Source organism: Temnothorax americanus, unplaced genomic scaffold, assembly GCF_048541705.1.
Source record: "Temnothorax americanus isolate GAGA-0224 unplaced genomic scaffold, ASM4854170v1 Scaffold12, whole genome shotgun sequence".
In the NCBI taxonomy this organism is placed as follows: domain Eukaryota; kingdom Metazoa; phylum Arthropoda; class Insecta; order Hymenoptera; family Formicidae; genus Temnothorax; species Temnothorax americanus.
In genome coordinates this window covers 1599725-1623582 of record NW_027509253.1, presented here as the reverse complement: position 1 = coordinate 1623582, position 23858 = coordinate 1599725, and the positions used below count along the sequence as shown (strand labels likewise).

Sequence of the window (23858 nt, the reverse complement as noted above, 5' to 3'; positions counted from 1 at the left end):
CGAAAGCAAACGTAAATCTAACTCACATCGATCTGAGTCTCCCCTAATTTTCTGTTTACCGACACGTTAAGGGTTATAAATTATTGATCGTGGCGCGGCGCGGCGTACCGCGTTCGCTTAATCGATATCGAATCAGTTTGATCGCGTTGCTCCGTGACTCCAATTAAAATCAAAGTCGGACGCGACGAGGAATGACGACGATGCGATCGTCGACGCCGAAGGTGTATATGTACACTGTCAACGGTATCCGGGTCGTTCGCGAAATATTGGCTCGCACGTCGCAATGACGAATCCTCTTCGTTGTCGACTGCAAGATAACGATAAAACGGGACAAAGGTGCATGAGCACCTGGATCTCGCGCGATTGATCGATCGTGCCCGCACGTGTGCTCCGCGAAACCAGAACAAAGTTCGCGATCGACGTATCTCTATATGGTATTGGATACATTTGTAATGCGATGTACGCTAGTATCTTTGATACAGACCGTTCTATTTCGATGAAGAACGGATTCCTCTACGGGACGCATGGTAAAAGAAATTCAACAAAAAAGGTGAACATTATTAGAATCTGCCGAACACGAAAAATGTATAGAGAGAATGTAATGGATTTTGTTAAAACATTTAGATTACAACTTAAGGCTTCGCAGAAATAAGGAGAAAATAATCCTGATTACGAAAATGAGAAAGAGTGAAATACCGTGGATAAATATGCGAGCTAACAGATGATAGTACGAAAAAATTCGTATGGAAACCAGACGGGTGTTAAATTGGAAGAGGAACGTTTCACACTTTATTCTTTTCAGTCTGAAGAATATACGTAAGAAAGTTGTTAAATTCTATGATACGTAATAATTAAATATTATTTGCAAGTTATTTGTAATTAATATTTCACGCATGCACCCAATTATTGCAATATGTGAAATGATATCGCGGAGATATCGCAGAATCGTGGTTTCCAGACGCCATGATTTTCTCTTTAATTCCAGCTCTTCGTAGAAAAACACGGAAAGCTACGCATTATCATTGCGATGTAACGCGCAAATGTCTAATATTGTTTCGCGATAAACGCAAGGCAAATTATCCAGATAACCGGGTATTGTGTTATTGCCAACGTTAATAAACACTTGGTAGCGCCGCAAAATTCCGGTTTTGCGCGAATACGAGCGTCCTGTCGGGCGATTGCGTCACTTCTTATCGCGGGTATCTCGGTAGCTTATTCTTATCGTCGGTTCCTTCTGCACGGGAAAAATACCTGAGTAAATCCAAGCATTTCTCGCGAGAATCCTAAATATGAACGCGAAATGTTTATCTTTCAGATTTTTGATAACTCCTTCGCCCTCTTCGTTGAAACGAAGAATCTTCAGAAACGTCAGGCGTATGATTTCAATGAAAATCAGGACTGAATTTAGAATTAGATTTAGATTTAATCTTGGGATTAATTTTCACCGACAGACCTCAAGAGATTTATCCCGTAAAGTTACATTCTTCGTTTTGTTTCATTTGACGGTTTGGTTAACGATAAAAACGCGCTGGCGAACGCGGCGAGTTAACCGACAAACCGATTTTACTATTTTTCAGCGAATATAATCCAGTAACGTCCGTTCCGCGGTCGGCATGCCGACAGCGCGACAGGATTTTTGTGCACACTGCTTAATTACTTATTACCCCTTCGTTAGTTCTCTCGTGGTGGATCGTAAAGTTTACGCGCGCGATGCGAGCGTATGAATACTCACGATCCATACCGGATAGGGATCCAATACCGGCATTAGACGTATCAATACCCAGTTCCAAGGTAAACGATCGATGCCGAAAGAAACGTAAAGTACTTTCGGCATCGTTCACTTTTACGTCCGATATTACGCGGGTATCTATACGAACACCGAGTAGCACTGATGCTACTCTGATTTCAAGAAGATCGAACAATCATAAATTGACACGTCGATTATCTAAATTAAGTGCCCTGAACCAAATTGAAAGATCGATGCGTTAAGTTATTCAATCGAACATTACGCCGCACCGTCTCGGGATGCGGGTGCACGTATACGTACGACGCATGACCCACGTGCGAGGCAGGTGCGCGACGAGGGTACCGCAACTTCATGGTGCGGGTCCTCTCACGTCGTCCCCGTGATCTTCCGATTCTCCCCTCCTCAAATGTATTTCCGTGGAAATCGATCGGTTACAGAGTACTTCGTGAGATTGGTGTCACGCGGAGGACATTGCGAAGCTCCTTTCTATTTATATGTCAACTGCTATCAACTGCTGGCGGAACTTTTCAGAGCTTCAAATCAATTAGCGATCGGATAGTAGAAGGGAGAGGAGAACCGCTGGCCGCTCGCGCACCTTTTAAGCCTTCGTAAAACAATGCCACGTGTGTGTCACACCGAGTGACATATGGCAGCCAATGGCGCAGAGTTACGAAAAAAAAACCGCAGAAGAATCGATACAACGCCGAGATAAGACCGATAGGTATATACCTATCGTGACGCCTCGTTGTTAACAGCGAATGTGACGTATACTTACTGTCTCTCCCTGTCTTTTTCTAAAACGTTAACTGTAAATAAAATCCGAAAGATCGACGGCAACGCTTCACGATTGTGATTCATTGCACGTCTGCGCGTTATACCGTAGGTTATACTGTGGAAGAATCAAATTAAATAAAAGAACGTGTGTCGTATTTTCTTTTATACTTCCGCGAAACTGTCTTAGCTCGACATTTGGGATGTCGTAGACAGCGCGATATTTCCGGGACGTTCTATCTCCGGGATATATTTCTAGGACAGATGACAGACTCTTCCTCGAGGAAAATCGTCCCTCGGTTCCGGCGAACGGTTCTCTGCGTATACATGAGAAAACAATTCTGAGAATATATCGCGGTATAGAACGACGACAACGGCGGCGGCGTAACGCGCACAAATGCGATAAAGTTGTCGCTACCGAACGTAATGATCGTGTCGCTGTTATCTTATCAGCGCGCGGAATTTCTCCGCACTTTAAAGCCGGCTACGAAAGTGCCGGCGAAAGTAGAACGCGCACATTTCGCGGGTATATGCGGATCGTCGCGGATCAGTTATCCGAAAGAACCGTCTCCGTTGCATATTTTCGCAAAGTTGCTGGCCGCTTTGACGCCCGTTCTCCCGCAAATAATTTCGCCGACGAAAGACGGCGGAATCGCCGAAAGTAGCTAAAAAGGCAGCTGCATGCTTTTAAAACTTCACACACGAAGGATGGGCTATTATAGCGACCTGAAGGAGTTATTTTTACCGTCAATATCAAGGATCGACGTGAGCGTTTAACGTCAAGGGACGACAATATTGAGACAAAACTCAGCGGTTCTTAACGTATCGATAATCTACTCACGATTGCGCCGATTGTTAACAATTCGACACTCCGCAGTTGGACAGTCAAACTGTAGAACTTTCGCCCCATATATCGGTCGAACAGAGAAAACTGGCCGGGCACATTTTTGTCGCGCATCGCATGCTCTATCGCCTGCATTCCGCTCTAATTGTTGCTCTCCCCTTATCGCCGATACGTTTGTATCCGCGATCGTATTCGAAAGTGCGGATAGTAAACCTAATCGCGAGATACAACAGTGCGTCCGAGGAATTCGAGATGAAGATTAAACCTATCCGCGCGCGTATCTCGAAAGAAAATCTATTATTTATCGTAAAAAAAAAAAAAATTACGTCTTGATTTATAAAATATTGTGCTCGAAAAAATAAATTAAATAATTCCCGAATCATGGCCGGATCATTAAAACGGCGAAAGAATCTCTCGGTATATATATCTTCACACTTCATCGCTTCTCTACTCCGCTCCAGATTGCATGTCCGACGGCTCTAATGACGAGTACTTAGCGCGAACTTCTGTGCGGTCCCTCGATCCTTTGAATCGTTTTCTCCCGTGCCGTTTCCACCCCGTCGCTCGCTTTCTTGCCTCCGATCTCGCGATCGCGATCAATAGAGATAGCAACACGAGACGCGCGACACGGATAACAAACACGCGGCGGGGCGTGCGATATTACGTTTGAAAAGTGAGCACACGTGTCCAATGTGTAATGGGCCCCGCGTGAGTTGCCTTCGGGGTGAATTGCCGGGGCCGTCTTCTTGTTCCCAATGCTTCTTGTTCACGACAACCTCCCGCTGCAAGCCACTCGTCGGTGTGGCTTCCCAGAGTTATTACGATTATATTACTATACGGACGAGGCTACTCGATTCACTCGCTCGTAAAGCTCGCACGTGATAGAAATTCCTAATAGCGCACGATAGAAATTCATCGCTACTCATCTTCACGCGGTCTTCAAATTCCTCTATACGGAAAGCCCCAATTATTGAAGAAAATCAAATGAGTCCAAAATGCTCTCTTGTATATTTATCTCTGTCCCTATCTATTTTTATTTTTCTTATATGTTTCATACTTTTTATACTCATTTATTTACTTGCTTTTATCTTATTTATTTTCTCGTTTATTTTCATAAACATATGTGTTTTTGAAACTTTCGCGGTGTGTATATGCATTGAACATATATATTTCCATATATTTCAAATCTCCCAACGCGAATTATTATAATGAATACGTATCGAGAGTATGGTTTAATATTTTCTATACATTTTGTTGAGTTTTAAACATAGAGGCGTAAAATATATCGATCCATCGAAAGAATCGATTTCGTTTTATGACTTGGCAGGTGTATGAATAAACTCGTTACGTATCAACGGATGCAATTATGTCAATAACGATCGCTAAGGAACACGGCTCCAATCAGCGACGGAAGTTAAGCGATGTCTTTTGGTTATTGTTCCATTACTTCTTCTCTTCCTCCTCTTCTTAATTTTTTCCCCCCCGGTGCTCATGTCCCTTCCTTTCCTTTATGAGCTTCGCTACGTAACAGGTTTGCACTGGCGTTGCGAATGTTCATATGTATAATACATACATACATTACTATCATTCATGGCAACAGACTTCCTGGTGCCTCCCGTCGTAAAAAAACGTACGACTTCTTTTTCAAGCTCTAGAAACGCGTTTCATTGCGATTATTAATTATAAAATTTACCATTAAATTCTCTTTGGTTCTCTCGCAAACTATCGTAATTTGAAATCGCGAGGTGCACAATCCCCAGCAAGGTTCGAGCATCTTTCGGAATGCATTATGCTGCAACACTCGGGAGAGGATTGAAACCGCGAGTTACAATAACTCGCGTTTCTTTCTCCGCTCGCGAAGTACCGCGAGGTCTTCCCCATTGTACGCAGCGAGACAATGGACAGATATTATGCGGGAGGGAAGAGCCGTATAGCAGAGAGAGGTGGCGACTCTTCGGGATAAGAGGAAGAGGAAATCACGAGAAGAAGAACTTCACGGTCTAGGCCGTGGCAGCCTCCGGCTGTCCATTAGATCGAGCGTGTGTGATAGCTCCGGCTATACGATTGTTACGCTCCGGCGTGGCATCGCGCGTAAAAGCGCGCGGCGTTTCGCGGGGGAGGATGATCGCGCATCCTCGCGCGACTCCAGAGATGCCGACGGAAGGACCCGCGAGACGCTGAAGTTGACGGTGGGAGATATGCGAGATTCATCTAACGCGCGATGGAGTGGCGAGGTAAGGCGGGACAGCCAATGCATGGCATGATCCGCTGAAAACGTACAATAATGCCTCGACATGAATAAGGCTTTGTACGCGAAATATACGTCGAGTCCTGTAACAATTGATCTTAATTTTTATCGACAACTTCCGCAGCCAATTGGAAAGTCCTCCGTCATTTCTTAACGAAATATTCGAAACGATTTTTTTAATAAAATAATTTCTCTTGGCAATAAATAACATATATTATCCAATTTATCGCTCCTTTTGATAATCACTAATTTGAGTGTGTTGGACTCTTATATCTATTATTCTTTCTTGACAGCTACGCGCAAAACTGGTGGAAAAATTTCTCTCAACGCGCAATTACGCGGCGAAAAGCCACGCGAATCGAAGAGCGCGCGAAACGTTGTTATTTCTCGGGTAATTACGGCACGAAGAAAACTTCCCGAAAATTATATACATTCCCGGCGATTAAACGGTACTCTGATTTCACCGATTGCGACTCCCGCGCGGGGTCCCGGGACGAAACGCTCGTTCGGCCCAGATCTCTTATAATTCTCGCTTAGCACGCACACGTCGCGTCCGCTTTCCTCGTGCGAGAAAATGATCGGCCTTGAACTCTCTCGCGCCGACCTTGAGCCGAGGAGGCAGGGGCCCCATCGATCGTCGGCACGCAGCCCGGGCTCGCGCGGGTCCCGCACAAATTACTTAATTGATATCCAGCCGATTCGAGAGAGACGGTCTGAGTTCGCGGGCGCATCGCGAGCCTATTATGGCGGATTTGCACGCTTCCCCTCGCCCCCGGTTGCCCGATCGGGCGAATCGTCCGTGGCGAAAGAAAAGCGAATCGGATGTAAACGCTCGGGCAAAAAACGATCCCGATGAAATTTCCGAGCCGGGAAAAAGATCGAGACCCGCGCGGCGCGCGGGCAATCCTCGTACGTCCGAGGGAGATCTCCGCCATTAAAATTTGATCCGCGGCGCGGCGGGACACCCCGTACGAACATTATGCGGAACGGCTTACAATTATGTTATTACACACAGATTGGTATTGTGGGGTAATTGTAGTTCTCAAACGGCAGAAGGTCTCATAATTCCGCTTTCGCGATTTTTTTTTCAGCGACCAGCGTCGAGCAGTTTACCCCTGAACGAGAACTCGCTCATCCATTAGCCGTCGGTTAACATTTATTCTTGTTGCAGATTCGCTTTCACTCTCGGCTTTTTGTTCCTCCGCGGCTTCTATATCCTCTCGCTGATGCGCTTAAACAAAACAAAAAAAAAAAGAAGCTCGTCCGCCCAACGCGCTCACGTGACACGCTCGCGTCAAGCTTGAACCGTGCCATGCAAATTCGCTTTCACGCGCTTTTCCACTCCGGCTATTACGCCCTGCTTTGTATCCCCTCCTCGACGCCCGATTAATTCTCTATGTCTTTCGACGCGATCGGCGTTCGGGCTATTTTAATTATATTGTCACGCAAGATCGCGCTTTTGCGCCGCTCCATGACACGACAGCGGAGTGGAAAGGAATTGACGTTAACTCATTCGATCCCAGCGTCCTCGGTCATGCGTGTAATCATTTTTATCTTCACCTAAAATATGGAGATGTTATAAAATAGATTTCTCTCTTCAGTTAGACGTTACGGTTAATTTACACGAGAATTCCTCAAAATTCCCGATTGTGTCCGCGATTGCGCGGACCGCGTCAAAGGGATGACTCTCATTGTCAGATTTCTCTCCCGATACCCACGGATTCGAGACGTCGAGACGCAGAGCGACTCGGAGCTCGGAGTACGCTCGTCCCGAAAGACGCGGGCCGCGCCTGATCGGCGTCGGACATGCGCGCGGGTATCGCGCAGCCGCGTTGTCCGTTGGCCAAGTCCGACGGCGCGAGGTGAGAGACACGCCAAAGTCACGTAAGCACGACCGCGTCCGGTACAGACTGCGATGCCACGCGCCACGCGTCTATCCGGAGAGCAGAATGTACGCACGTGGCACGTGCGCGCCGCGCCGCGCCGCGCCGGTCCGCGCCGTCCCGCGCTGCTGTGACGCGCGCGGTCTCGCGGTACACGCGGCTTGCGCACTCGAAGCTGCATGATCGCGACGCCCCGGTGGAATTGGACAGGGGAAAAGCACGTGTAACCGAATCGTGTCACGCGGTCGTAGATATCAGGTTTCTTATCTGATACATTAAATCCCCTAATCGCTGTATTACATGTATACTTAGCTGCACGTAAGTTGTTCGTAAGAAAAGAGATTCGTTCCCTTGACCCGAATATCGGAGGTCATATTTAACGCAAACGATAAGATATGCGCTATTATACGTACAGGTTTTACACGAAAATACAAGTACACGGTTTTTTTTTTTTTTTTGATAAAATTGAGAATTTATATCGACACCGAAATGTCTTGACCGAGATGGACGAGGTATATTAAATGCAGATACCCCGAATCGTTCAGATAAATTCTGTGAGCCGCCAATTAAATTAAAGATGAAAAAAAAAACGGATAAGGGCAAAAAATATAAACCCGGCGCGACAGCCTATACGATAAAATTGTGTATAAATTTGTTTTTCTCGCGTCTCTTATCAATTTCTTTAACCGCGGTGCGAGTTTTTATCTTCTTTCGGAATTTTTTAAAAAGAATACACCTATATCAACTCGCTTCCTGAACGTAATTAAAATTTTCATCTCAGTTAATTAGTGATGCCAATGATAATTAACGACGTCGCTCGCTTTAGGATACTTTACCGTCACGTCACGTAAGTAATGAAAATATCGCGCGAGGGCAATGACTGTTCACGGAAAACGCAGCGAAATGCACGTACCTGATAGTTTTCCTCCTTCGCGCGACAAAAACGCCAACGACCTGATGCCGGTACTCGCCGTTTTTGCCTCGCGGTGAAATTCCTACATCGATAGTCATCTTACACGTTGTTCACGGCTAATTTTATAGCTCCTCGCGGAATGAGCGCAAGACAGGACGAAAGAATGATCTCGCTTGCTCATCATCGAGGAAATCGCATCGCGGCTCGCATAAACGGCAAGTCAAACGGTCAGGTTCACAGTTGACCCTATAGGATTTTCTCCACCTCTATCTCTCTTTTCTCCTCCTCGCAAATTTCAGCGATATGAAAAAAAAAATTATAGTCTCGCTATGTACGTACCACTGCACGTTATTTCTCTCGCTTTATCGAAAAAAAAAAGAAAAAAATGCTGTCGCTTCCTAAAGAAACTTTTCCCCTTTTGCGGAATGGAATAAATTAGATGGAAATATACTGTGCTCATTACACCATGGCCAACAAAACAGATTCACTCTCCGCACCGTCGTCTAATTACGCTTGTAATTGCATTACACGCAAGCGTGCCTTTGAGTTAATTAGCCGGCGCATTTTCCGGCGGCTGGAAAACTGATCTGTTATTTCGAGATACGATCTTTGTTAATTGAATCAAACCAGAAGAATTAATCTCGTTAAATTGAAACTATGTATCTCTTAAAGGTCTTAAACTCGAAAGTCTTTGTTACGCGCGCGCGCGCGACGATACCTCTGCTAATTGCGGGCAATTAACGAATGCACTTTCCGGCTCGATTTACTTTTGATTTCGTCAGCGCGTTCGCGCGCGTGATTACCATGTAAACTTCTCTCTTCGCCGAGCGAGAGAATTAACGAGCGTGCACGGGGATCGACGCGTTTCGACGCGACGCATCGCGACGCGATGGCACGAAGCGCATAAATCTTGATAAGGCTAAAATGAGAAGCTAACGGTACGCGCGAATGATTAGCACACTAACCAACATCGAGGGGAGTCGGAGACGGAGACTCTCTCGACTGTGCTTATCCGATCGTAGAAGCAGCATTCTTAAACCCCGTATTTACGATCGCCCCTTTCCGCTAAAGAAACTCGGCTAAAACCAGTCCCGAGACATGATACGCTTCAATAAATAAATCCCGAGAGTCAATTTGATATATATTCGTTACGTTATACATAATCGCTGATCTATATACGATTCGATTGAGGAGACTCGGATATATTTGTTATACATGAATCTCACATCAAAAAGTGTATCGTGAGATGCTCGGAATGGAAGTTCAGTTTCTCACAATCAGTCAAGTGTGCTCTTAGTTGATCAACAGTTAAAATGAGACTATTGAACTGTCCTTGTTTCGAGAAATTTCGTAAAAAAAAATTACTCAGTCGGTCCATTCACAAGTAAAATGCTTATAAATGTAATAGAGTATGTAAAGATATACTTTTATCTGATGATATTCGATACTCCTTCGCTATTGTGAAAAACTGATATTACGATTTTTAAGGAATAATTGACGAAAATATGTATTTTTTTCTATTAATATTAGTTTCTCTACCATGCATTTATATTTAAAAAATATGAAAATGTCGCGTTGGAGCAGCATTCAATTTGCATCAGCTGTTAGATACAACGGTTTTGTTCGGAAAAATTCCTCTTATGTCCATAAATCGAATATGTGAGAAACAACAGTCGGGTCACCGAGGCAAATTTCGAACCCGTTAGGATAATTTCCTTTCCTACGATTCCAGGAGTTACTCATCCGGGAAAACGCGTCACGCGTGAACGGTAAGCATAAATCATCGTGACGTTCCTTAACGCCGTCAAGTGATCTCTTACTCGGGAGTCCGGGACGCAAACGTGAGAATCGGAACGCGTCCCCGACGGAAAAGCTTCGCGGTCCAGATAATCAGAAGTATTCAGCATAATAAATCTGGTTCAGCGAATTTTCAAGTTGTGTTGCGTCCGTCAGCACATTCGCGATTATAATCATTCGCGATGCGCAATCAGCGCGACCGTTCGATTTCTCTTTACTCCAGTATAGCTGTCACGCGTTTCGTGAGCTATCAAATCCGAAGTTAATCGTCGCGATAAAACGCCCGGCGTCTGTCATTGATTTCTCTCCATCGCTTATACGGCGATAAAAATAAATATCGTTGCAAATTTATCAGACCGCCATAAATCTGCAATCTAAAAATCCCGCTGTCGCGACTCACTTAGTTTCACATATTCGCGAAACTGTATCTGTATCGCTATATTACATTTTATAATATGGTTAATGAGACACATGATTGATTGTTATTATATTACCAAGCCGCATATTGAGATTTCAACACTCGCTGGCATTTCGCAGCACAATTTTAACGCCTAGAATCGAATCCAATTAAAATAAGATCTACGTCAGACTGATTTCGGCGATTGCAGGCTCCAGCTCGACCCTATAAGTAGAACAGAAAATTACAACGAAGTCAAAATGATGGCAAAATGACCTAGAAATCGTCGTTTTGCCGTCATTTGACTTTATTGCGACTTGCTGTTCGACCTGGGACGTGAACGGAAAAGAGGCTACAAAAGGCTACTCCTTGCTTTCGCGCGTCGACTCCATCACGGCTGCGCTCATTACTGTCGTCGGGCTGCGCGAGGAGGCAGGCGACACGACGTGGCGCGACGTCGCGTTGGCGGCGTGCGTGGAGAGCGCGTATGCGCGTCCGCGTTACGCGATTTGCGCAAACGTCTTGATCGCGGCTCTATCAGGCGAGCATAAGCGGCAGAAGCAGGCAGAAGTCAGCGCGTCCCGTCGCGTCCCGACCCGCGACGCGTCGCGTCGCCGCGCCGTCGCTTCAACCAGCGACTCGTGATCCGCTTTGTCCGCGTCCGCGTGCCGCGTGCGTGTCCGACACGCGCGGGTGCGCACACCACGCGAGCGTTGTTCCTCGCACCGGGAAAACTGCAACGCGACGCCGGTTACCTTCGCGTTACGCCGCGGTGATCGATACGTTCCTCAACCAGGGCTTCTCTTTCTCGTCTCTCTGACTCTGATGTGCCTTTGAATTATCATGCCCGTGAATTCTTACAATAATGATGACGAGTCAAAATTCTACATTCTGTCTTTCGTCACGCGTTACTTATACGTAAGCGATACGAGTAACAATGACTCGCAAACGAGCGCGTGTCAAGGATTAACATATTGAGATTCAACGTCGGAACGATGCCAATGGTGCAATATTAAAGCGCTGGAAATCTATATTCCAGCGTTTGCGTGATAAAATATTTAGCACGTTGACTCTGTGCCTTGTGCGCAGCATTAATTGAAATATTTAAATTAATACGAAACTGGATCTCTGAGAAACACCTTTCCCCGCAAGACCTATACGTTTCTATATAAGGCTTATAAACAAATAATATTCAATTTTCAATAAAGTGGAAAATATAAATTACAAGCTGTGATTAAAAATAATCTTTGTTGATCAGGGGATAAATTTACCATTCAGGCATCGATAGTTAAAAATATATGAAAAAATTATAATGAACGTTATAACTTGGCGCGGTGATTTTTTTCATCAATAACGTCTTAACTTTGCGTCTTGGTAAATAACTCGGATTTTCTATTTGCTCGCGAGATGATAAAACGATCGAGTAATACGCGACGCCGGAATCGGCTATTGTGAGAGGCGTTTTGTGCGACGCGCAACGTGCATGGTTGAAAAATGCGCGTCGACGCGGTAAGATCCTGAAACGGCCCTGAACTCGATACAAGGAACGCGCACGCGAACGATTTCGTTGCTATTATAATGCCATTACCGCCGCCGTTGTTGCGTTGAAGCGTTGCGCAAATAGCGCGCGGCGATAAATTAATGTCATCAGGGATGTAGGAGATTTTCGAGCTTTCCCGCGAGCAGTGCATTTTGCAAAAAACTTGCTGCGCGCATGCTGCCCTGTTACGCGTGTAACAATGTACCAACAATTGTAACTCCCCACGGGCAGCCCGCCCCTCGCGTGTGCGTGCGGGTTGAAAATATCGTTAAATAGTCGCACGAACGCAACGTGGAGAGAGCTGCAGGGAAAATTTCTCGCGTTCAGAAAGATCTGCCATTATACACGTGACAGTTAAGAAACAAACGACCAAGCTCGTTCGCTGCGTATATCACGAATAAAACTGTAAAAATAAGAAAATCGATGCAACAGTATATAGAAATTATGAAGTCATTTGGTATCGATGTTGTTTTGCAATCTACCTGATTATTTGTCGCGTATGGGAATTAAGTCGCAATGAGACATTTGAACCGTTGTTTACTTATTTGTACATATCGATACGGCAGAGACGTGTTGATTGCTGACTTAGGCCTTGTTGACTTGTACATACGTGACATTTGTCGCAATTGATTTAAATAAATCCTACAGTCATAAATTAATAAGAATTAAATTACGTCAAACATAAATCTAAATCGACTATGTGAAATAATTAATCGAATAAGAAGCTACGGAATAATGAAAAGAATCGAGTTGAGAAACGATCGCGGTAAACGACGCGATATGAAATTAATTATTAACAATAAATAGCGAAGTTAATAAAATACGTCAGTTATCGGGAACCCCCGTCGTTCTTTATCTTCGTGCTTTCCTGATGATCCCTCTTCAGGGCTGATACCTACACGCACGCCCACGCATCCCGAAGCAAGAATACATGCCGGGGATAGGTAATTCCTCGCGGCTCCCTCGCTTGCTTTTCCACCCTCTCGCGCAACAACAAATCGCGCATACGTCGCGCGCGCAAAGAGTCCTCGCCCACGTTCGCCGCGCTCGCGGCTCGATTATGCCTTATTTATGAGTGCAAGAGGCGCTCATGCCCGTTTCCTTACCCGATAGCGCGTCAAAACAGCGAGATGCCGAAAGTTATTTCTCGCGGAAAGCGGAATCCCGACCGGAATTCGCGCGCGGCATCCTCCGCTCCCTCCCACCTCTCCCTTCCTCACTCTCGATTTATTAAGAGAATAATCTGAGTTTTCTGATTGAGCTAATTTTGCGTAACCGCAAACGGTCGGGGAATTTCTGAGGAATTTGTGAATAATGGTGGCGAATTTGCACTTAATTATCGCTCTCTCGAGGCTATCTGTCAAAAGATAAGGATCTCGTCTGTTTACGCCTGAGCATAATCACCGGCGCTCTGAAAGCTTTCTAAACTATTGATCATTTTAAAAATAACTCAACAATCTTTCCCCCAACTATACAAGTCGGATGTATATCTGTTGCGCCGTAGAGATAAGAAATGAAGCGCACGTTCGAACGTAACCGCGAAATACCTTCTCGCGCGGAGAAAAGGAAGAATATGAGTGAAGAAGATACCGCTGCGCGTTGGGACTCGGCGAGGTGAACCCTTGATACATTGTCTAGATACCTGCATTGTACGGAGGTACTGATCTACGAGGCAATCCGTATTATCTGCAATGGCAGAGGAGAATTGGAGCGATCTAACGATCCGGCGCATCCATATACACATGTATCCTGTATACATATATGGTTGCACCCCGAACGAGCACGGAGAAGCCTCATCACCGAGACGAGATTGAGAATCGTGACTGATTAATACGCGAGCTATATCGCGATCCAGGATTTTTTGGCGTCGAATATGGAATGCTTATGATATATTTATTGAACGATGATATGAACATGCTCGTATCGAGAGATTGCTTGGAAATTGCGAGAACCTCAGTATATATACCTCAAAATTCACAAGTCTAAAGTCTAAACAATAAATATATGTAATATATATACATATATAAATTTATATATATATTTTCATATATATTTTTTATGTAATTCATTTATAGAATTATATTACTTTTGATCTTATTGTATTAAATGCGAATCACGATGGCACTGCTTCAAAGTGCATAGGATAATAACGAATGATTTATATATCGCAGGTCATTTGCGACCGATCGGAACATCAGGACAACGCATTTCTGTCGGGGAACTTTAATTTGTTGCTTCGCGTTCGAAGGGATATATTCAGGAATTACGCGGGCAGGGCATTGTGAGCGAGATAAGTTATTCTCGCGGCAGAACGCCGCAGAGCGAAGCCGAGAGGTCCTGATTTATCGGGAGTTCTCTCTCCCGAAGATATGGGGGCATGTACTCCGGGGAAACGTGACTCGTTAATCGGTACCATCGCACCGGGCATTTTATCCGGTTAATAACCAGCCGTGAAATGAACGCGAGAATACTATAAATACTTCGGAGATTATCCGGGGAAGGAGTTGGGAATGAAGATTGGAATCGGTCTCGATCTCGAGATAAGATAGGACTTTCCAATTTAGTCGCTTCTTTATATCCCGATATGTGTTGCAAATTTTCTCGAGAGAGAAAGAGAGAGAGAGAGAGATGCTCTGATTTTACAAGATTCGTTCGACAAATATAACGGGTAAGATAATAAAGTAGCGCGGAGCTTCTTAGCGTATTCCGCGAGAGCCACAAAGGAAATGGCAAATTAACGGAGGAATTATATGGCGGCGTATTAATGTGCGATAGAACTCGTTTCTCCGCGAGGCAACGTGAGCCGGGAGTGAAGGACGACGCGTGTTTGCGCACCGTTTGCGCGACAGTTACAATATCTCCGCCGATTTGCATAACATGTCCTCATTACCGAAAAACCCGGCACGGCGCGTAAAGAAGAACGGTAAAGGCCCGTTAACGCGTCGTGGGATAAGCATCGTGGGATTTTTTCGAAAAACGCCAAGAACGGCGGAAACGACGTTCCTCTTCCCGACGAAGCGGTCCCGAGCTTAAAGAATCTTCGTTGCCGCGTGAAAGGGCACAAAAGTCTGTCACACCCGAGAATACGCGGAAAAAAAAAGAAGAAAAGGGTGTAAGGTCGTTAGTCCTCGAGGAAAGCGCGTGTGCGATAAACGAAAGATTCACGGCACCGGCAAGTACGCAATTTATAAGCTTCGCTTTGGATATGTATACGAAGCCGCACTCGAGGCGAGCCTAATGGACTTATTTCACTTGCACTCTGAACTCCTTATAAATGGAGTTCGAGCCTCTGCTGAACGTGCTCGTGTCATTTGTTTTCGTAGAAGCCTGATGTCGTTACACACGCGGGGTATAACTTCACCACCATGGCGGTATATACGTAAATTCACGCGTCCTGGAAGCCTTCATTTCTCATTTTGCGCTGCACGCGGCTCGGGATGCTTATTTCGCCCCTTGGGTAGGTATCGTCGGCGTGCACTTTCACGATATGTCTCCCACGGGAATGAAACGCTCGCTCGTTAATCCGCGCGCGCGCGCGCGCGCGCGCGAGTATTCCTTTAATAAACGTCGATTAAACGGACGCGCCTTCGGCAGTCGCGCCAATTAAGTCTTGAGCCGCTTTTAATTGTTCTTAACGAGGCTAAAACGCGCGCGCGTACTCTACCGTCACGTCGCATAACAATGACTAACGGTCAAGCCCGCGAGCGTGTCTCTCTTTACTCCGTTTTCTATTGCAATGTCGACGACAAGTCGATGACACGACAATCGATTTACGCTCATTCATACGTGAATCGAGGACGCAGAATATTTCCATTGAGAGCAGCAGAGAGAATTGAAAGTCGTGGGCTGAGAGTTTAGATCGAGAACTTGGAAATTATTATATTAATTATGAAGAAAATTATATTAATTAACGTACATATAGTCCGGATATATTTCGCGTCATAAATTAAGTTTAATTTTCCCCTTTTCTAATGTCTCCGGAAATAATTTTCTAATAATGTAAATCGGAGCAGATTTCTCTCTTCCGCAAACCCTTTCCTTTTCTTGAATAAATATCGCGTTACAACAGCATGTACATTAGTCTCTCCACGACCCTTGTAAATGGGCGCCTATGGCGCATCTGGACGAGCAAATTGGCCGGATGCCGAGCGATTACGATGATCGCGGTGGTTCCGATTCATCGATTCGTGCGCATATACGCTACGCTGGACGTATGCGCGGACGAAACGGGAATGCATAACGAATCGTGCAATTACAACGCGAATGAATGTCGGGGAATTAATTAGGAACGAGACGCGCGATAAGGGAGAGAAAGAGAGAGAGAGAAACGTTATCGACTTAACATAGCCTTCATTAGTTACGCGACGGCTTATTAACTGTTTGTTAGATCGCGAACGCGGTTCCCGATCCGTGATAGTTATTCTATGTCGCGATCGTGGCGCAGATGTGCGCTGGTCTTAATGAGCCGGAGGATCCGATTTCAAATCCGACCAAAAATTGTCGGTTTTTATTCGATCGCCACCTCTCGGAGCAGTAGGGATGGCAACCCACCGGGAGTGTTTAACTGAATTATGAACGATCCATTTTAAAAAGTTTCAAAAAATAATTTAATATTTTTATAAGACTGTGTCAAGAAACGTTCGCATTTTATCAAAATCCGTGGGTTTTTAATGCCGCGTGACCCTTATTTAACGTCGCCTTTATGTCGGCGCCTCTCAGTCCGCCTATTTTTAATTAAATGTTAAGGTCGCCCTTGTGGCACGCTACACGGACGGAAGGCTCGCATACGGCGTTATGCGTCTTGAGAGAAACGTGGGCGCTTTATATAATATTCTATAAAGCGTTTGCGCGCTCATCGAAGGAAAGATAACGCGATTAACGATGAAAACCATCGCTGCAATTATTTCGCGAGGCGGCTTGCACTCGTTGCAATAAAAGCGCGACGCACAAATTACGAGTCCACTCTTGGAATTAATCGTGGAACGGAATTAACGCTGAACGAGCGCAATTATCCGGTCGGTGATACTATTATTAAAACAAAAGCGAAGCATCCGGACCACTTCAGACGCTCAGACGAGCGGAATTAAATCGGTCGGATATCATTCACGCTAATCATTAGCTATTAATATATTCGTTCGTTTTTATCGGTCGATAAACGGGAAAAACGATGAGTTAAATTAGTTAAAGAGCTCTCGGAAGCCGCTCTTAGAAACGTCTCGAGCACGTCTCGACTAATACCTGTCGCGTTGACTGGTTTTGATCGCATACTATTGCCTCCTTGAACTTCGAGATTACTCCGGCGACGGAATTTGCTTTTCTAGCAAGAAAAAGCATTTCTTTTCAATATTAAGAACCTTTTTCGGAAAGTTAAAATTTGTCGCTGCTTTCTATCGGAAAATCGATACGTACACATTCAATTTTTCGGAGAAAACATAAAATCATCGATAAATAAAGAATCTAAAATCTAATAAAAATGGAAGAAATAATTTATACATAATTTTGATAATTTTTTAATTATTTAATATCGTTTTATGTTAAATTTTTTTTACTTTCAAAACTTTTAAATGATGAATTTATCGCTGCAAAATTTCATGGTCACGACACGCGGAAACTTGCTTCGTGTGCAACTTGAATCGCTCTTTTTTTTGCGTACCAAATCTGTCAACTGATTCCAGGACAGTTCACCTACTTTGCCAATTCGCTCGCGTGGTCAGACATTCAACCTTCAATCATCGATAATATCATTAGTTTTGTTTTTCCATACAGCATTTTCAAGTCTAGGTGAACGGAGGACATGTGGCCGAGGAGGGTTGAAGATTCTTCGATTAAGTACAAAAACGTCGACTCACCTTCAGCTCGACATGCCGTCCGTCGTGCGAATGTCGTCGATGGAAACCCGTCACGCTCGAAAGGATCGTCGACACGATCATGCGATCACGATTGTATATGGTCACGTGTCGATATCAATTACATTCCCGACAGAAAAGGCCGGCTCGCGATAGCGTTTATTCCAGATCGATTAAGTTCGAGGGGGAATTTTTTTTTATTCGTTAAGACAAACACGATATAGAGATTTCCGACACGCTTCTACTCCGACAGATACGATTTACGATCTCTATATGATGATCCACGAGACACACCTGACGAAGAGTAGAACCACACTGAGCTGGTGGCTGTGTCGCGAGTATCCCTCCTCCGGCCTCTCTGCCCCCCTTCTTCATCGTGTGTCCTTTCTCTTCCTCTCTACCGAGCAACCCTATCTGACCTTTTCTTGCCTCTGGATCTGCTTTGACAAGCTGGGAAGCCTAATCCAGTATTTTTTCCCATCCTCTTTGAAGAGACCTTTGAAGAGAGTGCCGCGGTGTATACTTGATAGGAATAATACAACCAAGCGGAATAAAAATGAGAACCAAGGAATGCACGTATGTCCATATATTTAGTCTATTACTAATAGTAGAAATCTTGAATCTACGACGCACGTATATTCATATTTAACTCTATTACCAGTAGGTAAGGTAAACGGCCCAGTTACAGGCACTGTCCTAGTTTCCGGCACCGACGGTACATTTATATTTGTAATAAATAAAGTTTTCGTCAAATATTAAAAAAATGACAAGCAAATTAAAGAGCGTTTTTTACTGTTGATTATTGCATAAACACTTTTTTTTTTAATTTTTCGTACTTAAATTACCGACAGTGAATGGGGCGACTCGCGCGTTTCAGTGGCTCCCGAAGGGCATTCCTAGGTGACACACCTTAGTGGTAGCAAACGTCAAACTGCTGATTTTTAGTATTATGTAAGTATTAAAACGTCATAATGGTTATATGAACATGTTCAGTACGAATCACATTATCGATTAGATAAGTAATAGTTTATCTGTATGTTAGTTTTTCCCTTAAATTCCCGATGCCAAGAAGTGCGTCACGTAATGAAGGTTATGTTTCACTTTTTGGCACAGAGTTTGTAATATGTTGCATCATCAATTTTGCTTTATTATTCTAGAAATTGAGATAGATTTATTGATACTTGCAACTCAAAAATTTATAATAAAAAATATCATTTATGAAAAAAATAATTCTAATGAATTTTTATGAAATTTGTTTGAAATTTATTAATTATTCAACACATTTTGACACTTTTTTTTTACGCTACAGATAAAGTTTGTTTTCTGTGTTTTATTTTCACCTATCTTATTTTTTGTATTTTAATGTAATATATAAAAAATCTGTTGTAACAGAGTGTAAGCACAGATAGAGAAAAAAGTGATGGAGACTTTGGACTCTTCGAAGGTAGCTAATTTATCTCATATATCTTATATTATATGTAGTTTTTGCATAGAGGTTGGCAAAATATAATACCTACAAGAGAGCTAATTAGTAATTAAACATTGATTATTACAGCTAAAATTATACGCAGGACAATTTAAATAACTGTGACGTCTCGAAGTGCCGAAAATTGGGCCCGTTGGTGCCATAAAGTGCGGCAGAGCACTTCGATAGTGCCAAAAACGCCGGCAGTAACGAGCATTATAAAAATAATTATTTACTTATTAGAACTGAATGATTTAACTAAAAATATAGGTGAATCTTACTCAGAAAGCTTTAATGCACGTGTTAAAATAGTTTGTTTGGGGTTTAACAATATATCGCGTTCGAAAATAATAGAAAATCAGGGTCGCTGCTATAAAGGTGCCTATAACTGGGCCGTTTACCTTATTAGAAATCTTGAATCTACGATTGACTAATTTGGAATCGGTTTGTTCTTAATAAAAATGAGATAAAATGACAGTTTTATTATTTAATTCCTATAATACTCGAGTTAATCTCGGTAGCCACCGTAAAAGAAAAAGTAATATATATTTTTAAGATTAATTAAAACTGCGCTTTTTTTCAACTTCTTTCGCCTCTCATTATTCTTTCGTCGACTTCAAATGCACACTTTTCTACGTAGTTTAGAAGGATCTAAGGCATTCTACGGTAAAAAGTTCAAGCTTATATATCATCCGCGTTCGCGAAGCCACGGACTGTTTTCAGCGCCTTGGCGATCCCTCGCGGCTTTAACGACGCGCGTCCGTCGTGTTCGCCGCGATTCTACCGGCGCGGGTTTATGGATTACGGTGCTTCCAACGCCATAAAGTCTGCCAGAGGAGATCAGCAGACGCGCGCGCGCGTGAGTCACGAAGGCAGAAGGAAACGACCGCGCGCGTCCTGCATGTATATATATAAACGTTAATATCGCTCATTCCTTATGACGCGCGCCGAGCCGAGGAGTGCAAGGGCCTCTCCGGTAAAGGTGAAACCGTTAACCGCATCCCGACCGGTGTGGTTTCCTCTAATCTCCCCGGCCCTTAATCATCATTGTTCCTGGAGAAATACCACGCAATATACCTCGTGGAATTTAAAGATCCCGACGCGGCCTGAAAAAATCGGGATCGCGCGATCGCTGATGGCATCGCTCGCGAAATCACACCTTCTCGCGGAATACGGTCCAAGTATTGCGTCCGATAATAGGCGGATTCCCCGCGGAATGCGGTCACGTTGGAACCGCGGCGAGTGTGAGAAAGTCGCCGGAAAGAATTCCACCTTGGAAACAGATTGATTTCCGTGGCGTCGCGGCGGCACACTCGTCATTTTATTTTCCAGCAGTTTCTTACGGCTCATTACGAAAATATTGAAAAATGAAAATTCCGTCAAGTTTCATTTCCACTAAATTAGAGAGATCAACTTTGAGTTTTGATCGACGAGTTTAAATAAAAGGCATTTTAGAGATTCTCATAGTGGTCGTGTGCTGTGTGTAAAATAGAAATAAATATATGCGCATCTGTTCATATAAGTATCTATCATATATTCATTAATGTCATAATTAAGCGTCGCGTGTTTTCTTATTGAGTTCAACTACTCGCTTAGATTACTTTGTCATCACGTCGACAGATTGTGTCACCACATAAATCAATGTTCCAGTTCACGTCATGTGAAATATACGGGACAAAATCGAAGCTGGGGACGAAGGGGTCGACTCGACGATCCGTAAATTATATATGCGGACGAACGTTGTATCGCGCGAGCATAAATTATGCACGCGCGTGTTTCTCGACGATGTCGCCGTTCTCTTCGTCATCCTCCGGTGGCACATCGCGCGTTGTACCCGCGTCCTCTCGAGCCTTTTGTTCGTACGCACGCGTTCGATGCATCCGCGTGAACGGCGTGACTCGCATCACATTCGCGGTCGCCTCATTGTTCGTACGGCGATGTGCGCAACTCCAGATATACTCAAGGCAAGAAGCGTCGTCGGATACTCGAATACAATCGGACGCAACCCGTTTGAAAGCCATTGGTATGCAAGAGGCGGAATTAAAGTGACGAAATTAGGGGAACCCCATGTATTTCTTTCCTCCCTCTTTCCATCGTGATACACACGCGGTATACGGGACGCGAGTGACTCACTCCGTGCTTCACAGCGCGTGCCACGAACCGTGCTGCGTCATGTGGAAATCTCTTTGGATATCATTCGGAACTTTCGTAAAATTTTCCTTGTCCAATCTATTTTCATGATCCCTCGAAAAATTTTCAGTATCAAAAGAATAGACGATAGAGTTTTTTAATTTTGACAGCAACGCTAGTCAACTTTAACAATATATGCTCTAACGGTAGATTTCTCTGCTTTAGCTTTCTGAAAATTATAGTGTTAAATTGAGAATATGTATAGAAAATAGTAGCATTGCTGATTCAATGTCTTTCTTTTTGTTCGAAGGACAACATGCCCAGGGAATCAAGTCGTTTTATCTATAAAGCCCCGAGAAAATGATTGATATTCAGGGAAATGCTCGCGTGTCGACAAACTTTCTGCGCGCATTGCGGCGTTATAGTCACTTCCGCGTTCGTGGTTTCCGTTTCGCGTTTTTCTGTCGACGATAAAACGATGGCCCAGATGTAATTTAATCTAATTCGATAAGTAAACCTAATTTATTCTTTAAATTTTATCTTCCAATTTTCTGGAAGAACATCTCTAAACGTATTTAGATACTTTAAATATGAAAAGTCGGCGCGACAGCAGAACAAACTCGAGAGCTTAAAAGTTAATCCATCCCTATATCGTGTTATATTTATAGATTCGCTCGCGGTGAGCTCTAATTAAGAGAGTCCGTGAAGGATGAATAAATTAACCTTCTGATTCACCGAGACTAACGATCTGCGCATTGATATGCGACTGCTAATTTATTGCCAGCGTCGACGTTTTTCGTACAGCACGACGAGGAGAGACGTTCGAGTAGTCAATTAAAGTACCATTTTTCTACTTTAATTAACAAAATGTGAATTCTATAGGTATTTATATATTATCAGTTTTGTATAGAAAACGTGATATTTTTAAAGTTAATCCAGCGTTTTTAGAATGACGCAAGAGTGGCACGACACTCATGACTATCTGGTTAAAAACGTTAAAATTAAATCTCTGACTATCATTTGTGCGCAATGTAATATGTTTCGTGTATATCTGTCGCTACATGTCCTCCATCTACACCACGAGTTGACAGCAAGTAATACGTGATAACGTCGCTTCCGGTTGTGGGGACGCGAAACAAACGCCAAGCAAAAGCGCAGAAAATTACTACTATCTTCGTCGCGTGCGCGCAACTGCATTTCGTTCACCTGGTATATACCTACACCTGGCCAGGTCATGACCCATCCTCTGAAAGTATATGATTAGTGTTTAATGAGTCAGCATCGCGAATATTATTAAATATTTAATGATATTGAATAATATTCCCATTAATGACTCATTAAGCGTTAAAAGAAAATAAAACGTTAATTAATTCGAAATATTAATTTTAATGAAATTCCGCGAAATTTTCTTGTAAAACAATATTTATCGAGGCATGAATATTGAAAAATAACCATTCACAGAACGTTACCTAATTTTTTTCATTACGCCAGCAGTTCTGTATTTTGCATTACGTTACGTAAACAAATGGATTAAAAATTCAACAAGGTGCAGAATCAAATATTCGCGATGCGGGTAATTTTATGACTTTTTCCACTCTCTCGTCTCGCTGTCGAAATCAGGAGAACTCATAAACGTGGCCAGGCGTTAAGTGTTACCTCCGCAAGTTTCACTTTTCCTTTTACGCGCTATTATTATCATTGCTTTCGCACAAGTGTAGGTGGAATTTCCACTTTTCCGAAAATCACGTTCTACCGCTCTTTTTTTCCTCCTACCTTTCTATCTCGCTTGTTCCCCTTTCCCATTATCTCCCGTCGTCAACAAAATATCGAGGAACGCAATTAATTGCTATCAGTCAGCCTGCAGTCTCATTAAAATGTCACTAGCTGCTTAAGCATAAACAAGTCGTTTACCTCATTTTTAGCCACTTTTACAGTCTCGCAGTCGGATTCGACGTAAAAGATGGAACTCATTTCTGGACGGAACCACATAGTTCTCGCCTCTCCTTTCCTGAATAATTTATTAACGCGTAATCAGCGAGTTTCTCGTTTCCATCACCGTTTTAAACATAAAAAAAGATACGCAATCGCAACACTATACACTCCACGAATATTTAGCGTGAAATTATTTCATCGTTGTATCATCAATCTTTTTCGACAGTATTTTCGACAATTAAAACAGTCTTCTTATCTTCGCATCGTAAATCACTTTTCCTCTTCCGAAGTTTATCTTCGTTCAAGAACGTATTTACTTCCGCTCCCTGTGTTTTTATCTAATCA

The 23858-nt window shown here is 43.5% G+C and overlaps 1 protein-coding gene across 4 annotated transcripts in view; it reads right to left on the bottom strand.

Annotated features, from left to right (window-relative positions):
- The window catches only part of LOC143893309 (uncharacterized), a 33953-nt gene extending 10135 nt beyond the window's left edge, over positions 1-23818 (bottom strand). Inside the window, exon 1 of one of the 4 annotated variants that reach the window (XM_077398538.1) lies at positions 23493-23818. In XM_077398538.1, the coding sequence (XP_077254664.1) occupies positions 23493-23570 (78 nt within the window). In that variant the 5' untranslated portion in view covers positions 23571-23818. Of the gene's footprint in view, positions 1-8406; positions 9918-10697; positions 10836-17989; positions 18326-23492 lie in introns of those variants that run through there. The other 3 variants (XM_077398537.1, XM_077398539.1, XM_077398543.1) reach the window with 3 other exon arrangements.
- Between the last annotated feature and the right edge of the window lie 40 nt (positions 23819-23858).